Genomic DNA, 12,543 nt, shown 5'->3' with positions numbered 1-12,543 from the left:
GGAAAGGACTTTGAAGGATAAATTAGCAATTACATGAAGCAGACACAGTGCTAACACAAGAATGAACTGTGAAAAAATGCTAGCCTTCACCAATTAACATCAGCAGTTTTTTAAATATCTCAAACTTCCTTTTGATTTTGACTCACATGGGACTGTCTGTACTTGGCTTTAGTGATAAACTTGGAAGACCGGCCTCCAAAAGTTCATTAAACTTTGTATTTCCAACATTCTTGGCCAACTGCAACATAAGCACATCAAAACTTATTTTTTTACATAATTTTTCCAACACAACCATAGAGTCATAAAACACAACACTAAAACAGTGCTTTGGCCCATCTTGTCTGTTCCAATTATTAATCTGCCTAGTAAACTTCAGAAATAATATGTTATTTAGTATTCAAGATTACCGTCTCTGTTTTTAATTTGGTAAAACTGAATTGACTAAAAAAAAAACACCAAATTGTCTTAAATATATTAGTGAGCTCACATAATTTGAAGCTCACCATTATTGACTGAAAAATTCTTGCATTTTCTGTACTATCAGATTCAGTAGACTGGTTATACATTCTTTGGTGTTTAGAGGAATGAGAGGTGATCTCATTGAAACATGTAAAATTCTCACAGAATTTGGCAGAAAAATATGTTGGGATATTTCAGATGGCTAGGATGTTTAGGTCCAAGGCTCACAGCCTCAAAATAAAGGACTGTTCACTGAGGCCCAAGATAAGAAAAAATAATTCACCCAGAAGGTAGTGAATCTTTGGAATTCTTTGCCAACAGGGAAGTGGAGAATTTCTCATTGAGCTCCTTTAAGTTAGAGATTGATAGCTTTTTTGATAAGAAAGGAACAAGGGATATGCGGCTAGATAAAAAGAACATTTAGATAAAAGATATAAACACAAGAAATTCTGCAGATGATGAAAATCCAAAGCAACACACAGAAAATGCTGGAGGAACTCAGCAGGTCAGGCAGCATCTATGGAGAAGAATAATAGAGTTGATGTTTCGGGCCAAGACTGAAAAGGAAGGGGAAAGATGCTAAAATAAAAAGGTGGAGGGATGAGAAGGGTGACTAGCTAGAAGGTGATAGGTGAAGCTAGGTGGTTGGGAAAGGTAAAGGGCTGGAGAAGAAATCTGATAGAGCAGAGTGGACCATGGGAGGAAGAGAAGGAGGAAGATACCAGGAGGAAGTGATAGGCAGGTGAGGAAAATATAAGAGGCCAGCTTGGGGAATAGAAGAAGAGGGAAGGGTGAGGGGAAAGGAAAAAAAAATTAACAGAAGGAGAAACTGATGTACATGCCATCAGCTTGGAGGCTACCCTATGGAATATGGCATGTTGCTCCTCCACCCTGAGGGTGGCCTCATCTTGGCAAACTAAGAGGCCGTGGACTGGCATGTAGGAATGGGAATGGGGATCAGAATTAAAATGTTTACCACTAAGAAGTTCCATTTTTGGTGAATAGAGTGGAGGTGCTCAATGAAACGATTCCCAAATTTACGATGGGTCTCACTAATGTAAAAAAGACCACATTGGGAACACCAGATACAAATGAGGACCCCAAACAGATCCACAAGTGAAGGTTTGACTCATCCGGACTGTTTGAAATAAAGTGAGGGAGGAAATGAATGGGCAGGTGTAGCATTTCTTTCGCTTGCAGGGTAAGTGCCAGGAGGGAGATTAGTGGGGAGGGATGAATGTACAAGGGAATCTCAGAGGGAGCGATCCCTGTAGAAAGTGGAGAATGGAGGGGGATGAGGAAGGTAAATACATGTTTGGTGATAGGATTCTGTCAAAGATGGCAGAGGTTGCAGTGAGTGATGTGTTGGATGCAAAGGCTCATGGGGTGGTAGATGAGGACAAAAGGAATTCTATCTTTATTAAGACAGCAGGAAGATGAGGTGAGCGCAGATGTTGGGGAATTGGAGGAGATGTGGGTGAGGGCAGCATCAATGGTGAAGGAAGGAAAACCCCTTTCTTTGAAGTGTTGGACATCTCTGATATCCTAAAAGGGAAAGCTACGTCGTAGCAGAAACAAGGAACTGAGAAACGGGAATAGCATTTTTATCAGAGACAGTGGGAAGAGGTATAGTCAAGATAGCCATGGGAATTGGTAGATTTGTAAAAGATATTGGTCGACTGTTTGTCTCCAGAAGGAAGACAAGGAGATCCAGAAAGGAGAGAGAGGTGACTGAAATGGACCAGGTGAATTTAAAAGCAGGGTGGAAGTTAGAGACAAAGTTGATGAAATTGACGAGCTCAGCTTGGGTGCATGAAGTATCAATGTAGCACAGAAAGAGTTGGGGAGTATTTACTGAGAAGGCGTAGACCATGGACTGTTCCATGTAACCAATGAAAAGGCAGGCATAGCTGAGGCCCATGTGGGTACCCACAGCTCGTCCTTGAGTTTTGAAAGGGGGGGAGAAGCTGAAGGAGAAATTGTTGGGACCAGGCCTACCGACAGAGGAGTGTGGTGGTGGAGGGGAACTGGATGGTCTTTTATTGTGAAAAGAACAGAGAGCTTTAAGATCTTCTAGTTGGGGATAGAAGTGAATGGGGGATAGAACTGAGTAAGGACTGGACACACATGGTGAAAATAAGGTAGTCAAAACCAGGTAATTGAAAGTTGTTGAGGTAAAAGATCTGTTGTGATCTAAACGAATAATGGAGTCATGGCAGGTCGCATTACCTACTCATTTGTCTTTCTAACGTTTGAAATTGAGTTGTAAAGGTACTCAGCGAAAAATCAAACGCACAGAGTAAGGTCACAGATCAGTGAAGAGCAGAATAAGCTCAAAGAGCCAACAACTTATCTTTGCTTCTGTGTTCCTCCCTATAAATATCAGAGGCATGGTGGTTGTTTAAAAGAACACCTTACCCTTTTAACAAAAAAATTCCACAAGAGGGTATTAAATTAAAAAATTGGAAGAATCTTACCAGGAGTTCCGAGGTTCCCAGCTTGTCCAGTGAGAGAGATTGTATTCGAGAGCAATGCACACCCATCTCCCGATGAATTCCAGAACATTCTATACAAATCAGGATTCCGAGATTGGTAGAAAGCCAAGTTGGATCTGCGAGGAAACATTAGCAGAAAATATATTTAACTATCAGAAATGCTCACTAAGGCACAATAAGATTCAAATGACATAAGTTAATCACAATGTGCTGTGAGAGAGGCTGTAATACAGTCAACATATACACTAATAATGCTTTCAAATGATTAAGCCAAAAGAAAAACCTATCTAGTTCCAAATAATGTGTCCACTTTTATTTAATTGTACATTTTAGCAATTAGTAAACTCCCAATGCATTAATTTTGAACAGTGGAGGTAATTTTAAACTGAATTTGAATAAATTATTTTGCTTACTTCCAAGAATGCTGAAGTGCACTTAAGACTGTATATTTCTCTCAGCTGAATGGTTTTAATAAGTGTCCAGTCATAATATCACAGATGGTTGTTTTACTCTGTTTGCTCTTCAACCAGGTATGAATTCCAAATGCCTGAATTTGAGATGCTTCTTGTACTGAGAAGGAGTACTACCACAATAATACTAATATGAGTCTCACAACTTGTTAAATGGGGATTGTGTTTAATTGATTATTTTTCACTCCTTGCTGGTATGTTACTTACCAATCAATGTAGTCTAATTTTGTTGAATAAACTCTTTTGTGCATCTTCTAAGACAGGGATTGCTAACCAGGGATCCACAGACCCCTTGCTTAATGGTATTGGTCCATGGCATAAAAAAGGTTGGGAATGCCTGTTCTAAGAGAACACTTTTTTAAAGTATTTAACATTTCTATAAAAACACAGGGCTGAATTAAGCAGGTTTTATTTCAGTAATGCACAAGATGGTGTACCATTGGCAAGTTCACTACTTCCCTAAATTCAATAGGGGTGTGCCAAATTTACTGGAATACTGCAGCCCAAAATAATCCCAAAAGCTCTAGGCATGAGTTACAGTGTTTTGACCTGGAGGAGAACACGAGGTGGAAGATTGGTAAACATCCATTAAATTTAGGACTTCCTCATATTATGCCCCTATTTTTAAAGTAGAATTTGTAAGTTGTGATGGAAGGCCACCAGCCTGAAACATTAACTGGCTTGACCTGCTGAATATCTGTCACTTTACGTTCTTAATTTGGAACCATTTCATTCACACTATTGTCTTACCTGGTGCTCCACAATCACAGCACTCGCTATTCCCAGGCATATGTTGGATATCTTCAATGATGGCTTTAGTTAGGTCTTCAATACTACTCTCTGCACTATTGTGCTCTTCATGGAAAGCCATATTTAGAGCTTCTTGCTTGCAGTTCGTTAAAACAGAAATCCACCTTGATTAAAATGAAGAGTAATATTATAATAAGTTCATATCTAGAGCCCTATCACGCAGAGCAGATACTTTCAGTGGCCACTTTATTAGGTAACACATGTATATCTGCTCATCAATGAAAATATCTAACCAGCCAATCATGCAACAGCAACTCAATGCATAAAACCATGCAGATGTGGTCAAGAGGTTCAGTTGTTATTCAGACCAAACATCAGAATGGGGAAGAAATGTGATCCAAATGACTTTGACCATGGAATGATAGTTGGTGCCAGACAGGGTGGTTTAAATATCTCAGAAACTGCTGATCTCCTGGGATTTTGACATACAACAGTCTCTTGAGTTTACAGAGAATGGTGTGAAAAACAAAAAAAAATCCAGTAAGTGTAAGTTACGTGGGTGAAAATGCCTTGTTAATGAGAGAGGTAAAGGAGATTGGCCAGACAGATTTAAACTGACAGGAAGGTGATAATATCTCAAATAACCACACGTTACAATAGCGGTGTGCATGGATGGGCAACAGCAGCAGAAAACCACACCAGGTTCCACTCCTGTATTTAACAAGGTGATTATTGAGTCTAACTACCCTTATTAGATCTCTCAAAATTCTTCACCTCGGAGAATTAAAGTAATCTGCCACTGCCCTGCTTAACTTCCTTGCTGACTCAATTAAAACGTGGGCAGAGAAAAAGCAGAAGGAATTTGATCCTGATAAAAGTTATTACATAATGATACAGATTAAAGAGATTAGCTTTATTTGTCACAAGTACATCGAAACACACAGAGAAATGTGTCATTTGTGTCATTGATCAACATAGACTGAGGATATGCTTGAGGCAGTTCACAAGTGTCACCACGCTTCCTGTGCCAACAATGCAAGCCTGCAACTTACTAACCCATCTTTAGGATGTGATAGGAAACCTATGGAAACCCACGCGGTCATGGGGAACATACAAATTCTTTACAAACAGCAACAGGAATTGAACTCTGATTGCTGATCACAGGCACTATAAAGTGTTACACTAAATGCTACAATACTGTCCAGCCCTCACTACGCTGTACAATACTATACATATAATAACTATAAAGTTTTTTAAAAAAGTATACCTGGATCTAGGAAATGTAAGATGAGAGACCAAATTTTAATAACGTACTTACAGACGGTAGTATCTGATTGCAAATTTGGAGAATTCTGTGTATGAGACAAATGACAGTGTCATAATTCTGATTGAGTTTCTTTCCTATTGACTGTGTTATCAGTTATCTAATGGAGTATAAAAGGTTGCTAATTTGCGAGCAGCAGCTTTCTTGCTACATCCCAACAGGAGATGATGATCATTACTATATGTAGTTAAGTCTGAGTGTGACAGCTAAAAGACGGGGAAGTGACACTATAAGTAAATCTGTTAAGTGAAGATGCTTCCAAAAATAATGAAATGAAAAGTCCGTAAATATTTTAAAAAACTATAAAGAGCAGTAAACAGTAAAAAACTAAATCATATCCTATTTGGTGTGACCACCCTTTGCCTTTAAAACTGTATTTTAGGAACACTATTGCACAGGTTTATAAGTAATTCGGCTGGTAGATTGTTGCGAGCACCTTGGAGAGCTTGCTATAGTTCTTCTGCAGTCTTTGGCTATCTCACTTACTTCTGTCTCTTCAGCCTTGATGATGTTGAGGGCTCTGTGAAGGCCATACCATCTGTTGCAGAAATCCTTTTTCTTATTTTGGCTGAAAATTGCTCTTTATAATCTTAGCGATGTGTATGAAGTCTTTGTCCTGCTGCAGAATTTAGTTGGGACCAATCAGACACCTTGCATGATGGATGAGAATCTGCTTGTACTTCTCAGCATTGAGGTTTCCATTAATTCTGACCAGATCGCCAACTCCATTTGCAGAAATGCAGCCCCAAACCTGCAGGGAACCTCTGCTGTGCTTCACTCTTGGCTGCGGACTCTCATCCATGTAATGCCCTCAGCTCTTCTACGGACAAACTGTCCCGTTTGAGCAAAAAATATGAAATTTTGACTCGTCAGTCCAGAGCACTTGCTGCCATTCTTCAGAACCCCAGTCCTTGTGTTTTTGTGCATAGGCAAGTTTCCACTTTGGAGGAATGGCTTTTTGGCAGCAACTCTTCTATGAAGACCTCTTCTGAACTTCTTTGGACTATAGAGGGGTGTGCTTGGGTTCCAATGGTTTCCATGAGTTCAGAACTGATAGCAGTGCTGAACTTCTTTATACTTAGAAAGGACGTCTGTTTGATGTATCTCTCATCTGCTACACTCAGTTCCTGTTGCCCACCACTAACTTTCTAGACCTCTACCTTACCTGCTTCTTTTTGCTACTTCAGAAGAGCTTGGACAGCACATCTTGCAACTCCTGTCTACTGTGAAATTTCTCCTTGGGAGAGACCTTGCTGATGCAGGATAACCACCTTGTGTCCGGTTACTCTGCTTACTCTTGCGATGGTGTAAGAATTGATGATTTGAAGGTTATACTGTCACATCCGCCACACCCTCAATTTTTAGTTTGGTTGTTCTTCACCCATTTTGATTCCTTTTATACCTGATTCTGTTTCAGTTAGTCAGTTCAGTTCACACAACTCATTATGTCATTGATCATTAACATCCTGTTTGCTTATGTATTTTTATTGAGATACAGCTTGGAATAGGCCCTATTAATTGCACTGCCCAGCAATCCCCCAATTTAACCCTAGCCTAATCACAGAACAACTTACAATGACCAATTAACCTACCAACTGGTACATCTTTGGACTGTGGGAGGAAACTGGAGCACCCAGAGGAAACCCATGCAGCCATGGGAAGAACATTCAAACTCCTGGCAGGAATTTAACCTGTGTTGCCTGTACTGTAAACCATGTTATCTTCGTTTAATTATGAACTAGGCTATATACCTACAAAGTAATCAAGTTTTATTTGGAAAAACAGTTCATACTTAATATGTTGCTTTCCTTAACTAAATACAAACATTTCTCTGGAACATTATTTTTTTGGGGAAAATGTTTGGAAAACTAAAATTTGCTCTTTTCTACTGATACTAATGCAGAAGACAAAAAAAACCCCATCTAAAACAAAATATATATTAAACATCTAGGGTGCCTAAGACTTTTGGACAGTACTGTAAAAACAAAAAATACATTCCACAGTGTTCAGATACATTTAAACTTGTCCAGAAATGAAGTTGCCCTTACAACATGTAGGATGAACTGAATAACATCCAGCTTTAAGTTGGTAAGTGGAAGCCAAGCCCATTCTATGTAAGACCATAATAAATAGAAAAATAAATAGGCTATTTGGCCAACCAATTCTTCTCCGTCATTTGATCTTGGCTGATTTATTTTCCTGTTCAACCCCATTCTCCTACCTTTTCCCCATAACCTTTGATGTCTTTACTAATTGTGAACCTATCAACCTCTGCTTTAAATACATCTAATGATTTGACCTTCACAGTTGGCATTTCACTTGGCAATGAATTCCTCAGATTCACTATCCTCTGACTAAAGAAATTCATCCTCATCTCTGTTCTAAATGAATGTCCATCTCTTTCTGCCCATCACTCTGCCTGTTCTCCATCTCCCTCTGGTGCTCCCCTCCCCCTGTCTTTCTCCCTAGGTCTCCCGTCCCATGATCCTTTCCCTTCTCCAGCTCTGTATCCCTTTTGCCAATCACCTTTCCGGCTCTCTGCTCCACCCCACCCCCTCCAGTCTTCTCCTATCATTTTGCATTTTCCTCTCCCCCTCTTACTTTCAAATCTCTTACTATCTTTCCTTTCAGTTAGTCCTGACGAAGGGTCTTGGCCCGAAATGTCGACAGTGCTTCTCCCTATAAATGCTGTCTGGCCTGCTGCGTTCCACCAGCTTTTTGTGTATGTTGCTTGAATTTCCAGCATCTGCAGATTTCCTCGTGTCCATCTATTCTGATGCTGTGCCCTCTGGATAAGGTACAACTATCTCAAAAAAATAAAGCTGTTCCTTAACCTTCTGCAGGGCTGTAATTACCATTCCTTCCTCCATGAACATGTTGGCAGCAACAATGACTACAAGCTGAATTGTTATGGGCCATTTAAACACTGTGCAAGCAGTACCAAATGTTAAATTTTAATGAACTACAGATCAGTTTATACAGATGTGTTTGGCTTGTAAAGCTAGCTAAACTCTCAGATTATGAAATAATTTGTTTCTTCAGACTGAGAGCTTTTTAACACTCTCAACAATTTGTTATCTGCATCTGTTAATGCATAACTGCTCAGCTCTCTACTTACGCCATACAGTCCAGCTCATCATCTGCCAGGAAATGATAAGTGCGGTTATCTAAAAGCAAAAGGAAAACTGAATGAGATATAAAATTATATCATGGAATTCATTCTCCTTCAAATCTATAGCCATATATTAGATCTCAAGCAGAATAAAATCAAGAACACATAATTCCATTTTGCATTATAATGATAAACACCAGAAATTCTGCAGATGTTGGAAATCCAGAGTAACACGCACAAAATGATGGAGAAACTCAGCAGGTCAGGTAGCATTTATGGTAAGTAATAAAATGTCGACATTTCGGGCTGAGACCCTTCATCAGGACGCAGTGTTGCATAATAATGATTTGCCATTCACTAGGCTGAGGGACACAAGTGAGAAAATGGGTTCACTACTCTCTACAACAGATTTGCTTATTTCAATGGCTTGTATCTGCACAGAACCTTTATTTTAACGTGCAGGAATGCACGTAGGTGCAGGGAGGTTAAGATGCAAATTATCAGACATCTGATAGGCCACAATTAGAGCAATGTCTACAGTTCCATTCACCACAACTTTCTACAGGGGTACAATTGAGAGTATCCTGATCGGCTGGTGTGGGTACTGTACCTCCCTCAATCGCAGGACTCTGCAGACAGTGGTACGGATAGCCCAGCGCATCTGTAGTTGTGAACTTCCCACTATTCAGGCCATTTACAAAGATGTGTGTGTTAAAAGGGCTCATAGGATCATTGGGGACCCGAGTCACCCCAACCACAATCTATTCCGGCTGCTACCATCCGGGAAATGGTACCACAGCACAAAAGCCAGGACCAACAGGCTCTGGGACAGTTTCTTCCACCAGGCCATCAGACTGATTAACTCACACTGATTTGAGTGTATTCTATGTTACATTGACTATTCTATTTATTGTAAATTACTGTGATTGCATATTACACATTTAGAAGGAGACGTAACGGAAAGATTTTTACTCCTCGTACGTGAAGGATGTAAGAAATAAAGTCAATTCAATTCAATTCACATTCACAGTGTAGGATGGATTGCATTGAGAGGATTCAGAAGATATTCACTGGGAAGGATTAGCATTAGTATATTGTCACATGTACTGAGATACAGTGAGAAACATAGTCTTGTGTGCCATCCACTTAAAATAAAACACATGTACTCTGAGAAAGTACATGGGGAAAGCAGTAAAAGAATGCAGAATATGGTGTTATGGTTACAGTTCTTGAGAAAGTACAGTACAGGTAGACTATAAAGTGCAATGGCTGTAATGAGGTAGATTGTGATGTCAAGAGTTCAATGTACAAGAGATTCATTTAACAGTCTTATAACAGTGGGATAGAAACTGTCCTTGAGCTTGGTAATGCATGCTTTCAAGTTTTTGTGTATTCTGTCTGATAGAAAGGATATGGAAAGAGTATGTACATCTGGGGTGAGATTATGATGACTGCTTTATTGAGGCATTGAGAAGTGTAGTCAGAGTCCACGGAGGGGAAGTTGGTTTTTGTGAGTGACTGAGCTGAGTTCACAACTCTCTGCAATTTCTTGTGGTCTTGAACAGAACAGCTACCATATCAAGCTGTGATGGCTCCAGATAGGATGCTTTCAAAGGTGCATCTAGAAAAATTAGTGGTGTTCAATTAAATTGAACTTAACCCCATGTTAAATTTCATAGAAACATAGAAAACCTACAACACAATACAGGCCCTTCGGCCCACAATGCTGTCCCAAATATGTACTTAGTTTAGAAATTACCTTCGGTTACCCATTGCCCTCTATTTTTCAAAACTCCATGTATCTATCCAGGAGTCTCTTAAAAGACCCTATCGTATCCGCCTCCACCACCGTTGCTGGCAGCCCATTCCACGCACTCACCACTCTCTGAGTAAAAATCTTACCCCTGACATCTCCTCTATACTTAATTCCAAGTACCTTAAAACTCTGCCCTCTTATGTTAGTCATTTCAGCCCTGGAAAAAAAGCCTCTAACTATCCACACATTGAATGCTTCTCATCAACTTATACACCTCTATCTGGTCACCTCTCATCCTCTGTCGCTCCAAGGAGAAAAGGCCAAGTTCACTCAACCTGTTTTCATAAGGCATGCTCCCCAATCCAGGCAACATCCTTGTAAATCTCCTCTGCATCCTTTCAATGGTTTCCACATCCTTCCTGTAGTGAGGCAACCAGAACTGAGCACAGTACTCCAAGTGGGGTCTGACTAGGGTCCTATATAGCTTTAACATTACCTCTCGGCTCTTGAACTCAATCCTACGAGTTGTGTATGTGGCCTGGTTACACAACAATGCTATTAATAAAAATGCTGGAGACGGGAGCTAAGGTTCATGGTTCTTTACTGGAAGAAACCGAACTCGGCACACACATACGGATCAATATGCACCTAAAAGGGCATGTTCAATATGCGCCTAATAGCAAATTCAACGACGTATTACTAAAACATAAAGTAGTCACTTATTATACTGTAGGCTATACGGCACACTCTTCCCCTTTTATTTTAATTGTGTATCAACTGTTTATTTTTACTGGGGCATTATGCTAAACAAATATTTTACTGTTAACATACAAACACCTGCCATTTGTTTACTTAGCAACTTAATAACATCAAATTATAACAATACTTTTTTAAAACTTTTGGTCTAAGACCAATTCGTAACTCAAGACCCTGGGGGGGGGGGTCTTCTCTAGATTGTCCGGCACTGAAGCAAATAGGTCTTCACTCTATTGTCTGGAATAAATTGAACAATCCACAAATTGGCAGGTTCCAGCCATAAAGAGTAGTCACTTCCATCTTGCAAAGATGATGAAAGCAAAGTGAAATCCGTGAAAAGGTGAATGTTATTCTTCAAAATATGTACAATCATCAAAACTGAGATGGCATTGCAAAATGTCTTCAGTTTGTCAATAAACTTGTTTGTTTTAATTCAGATTTCCATATAAAAGTCATGAAAAGTTGACCTCTGAGCATAGGGAGTTAAAAAGATGTGTGCCTCCAGGAAGGGCCCAAAACTGTTCACAATTCAATTCTTCAACTGAATCCTCACCAGTGCTTTATAATGCACATTACATCCTTGCTTTTGCATTTACAACTGGTTATTTCATGATATGACCACCTGCTTTTTTTTAGAAAAAGGAGAAATCCTTTATTTTTGCAAACAATGGCATTAATGATTATTGTGGCAAACAAGTTACTTGATTTTAACTCTGGGCAGTGAATCCAACAAGAAAAATAATGATAGGATACACAACTAACAAATAATCCTGAGAACACTACTCTGGAAGGGTATCATTATATTCCTGTATGTAGAAACTCGCGCACTGCAAACTATAAACCAGATGCTAATCACAAATAAGTTATATTAATCAACATAATTCATAGAGTGATGGCTACAGAACAACCAAACATTCAACAAGGGACAAAAAATTGAAATAATCAATCATACGTGAAATGAGGTCAAAACATTTTTTATCTTCTAAACTCGGCTTCACTTGACATGTCAGGAGGTTGAGCTTCGCTGGCTGTCGATTTGGCTGGGTGAAAGAGAAAGGAGTTTAAGATGATGCACTCTTCTCTTTCATTAGCAAAATACAAAACCAGTGAAAACATTTTAACCAGTTGCTTATTACTGAACACAACATGGATCATAAAATTATAACTTGTATATAATTTTTTTTTTAAACATCAAAATTATCAACAAATATAATTTCAATGGCCACTTTATTAGGTCCAGTTGCTTATTAATGCAAATATCTGATCAGCCAATCATGTGGCAGTAGCTCAATGCATAAAATCATGCAGACATGGTCAAAAGGTTCAGATGTTGTTCAGCCCAAACATCAGGATGTGTAAAAAAAGTGATCTAAGTGATTTTGATTGTGGAATGATTGTTGGTGCTATCATGGAGGATCTCA

The 12,543-nt window shown here is 39.3% G+C and overlaps 1 protein-coding gene across 1 annotated transcript in view; it reads right to left on the bottom strand.

Moving 5' to 3' along the window:
• The window catches only part of unm_sa1614 (un-named sa1614), a 151,533-nt gene that overhangs the window by 41,612 nt on the left and 97,378 nt on the right, over positions 1 to 12,543 (bottom strand). The window contains exons 12-16 of the mRNA XM_073062174.1: positions 12,075 to 12,162; positions 8,617 to 8,665; positions 4,175 to 4,338; positions 2,937 to 3,070; positions 147 to 238 (exon numbers count right to left, since the gene is read on the bottom strand). Coding sequence (XP_072918275.1) covers positions 147 to 238; positions 2,937 to 3,070; positions 4,175 to 4,338; positions 8,617 to 8,665; positions 12,075 to 12,162 — 527 coding nt within the window. The remainder of the gene's footprint in view (positions 1 to 146; positions 239 to 2,936; positions 3,071 to 4,174; positions 4,339 to 8,616; positions 8,666 to 12,074; positions 12,163 to 12,543) is intronic.

Source organism: Hemitrygon akajei, chromosome 11 (genome assembly GCF_048418815.1).
Source record: "Hemitrygon akajei chromosome 11, sHemAka1.3, whole genome shotgun sequence".
NCBI lineage: Eukaryota > Metazoa > Chordata > Chondrichthyes > Myliobatiformes > Dasyatidae > Hemitrygon > Hemitrygon akajei.
The sequence above is the reverse complement of the archived record's forward strand: the minus strand, read 5'-3'. Positions and strand labels throughout refer to the sequence as shown.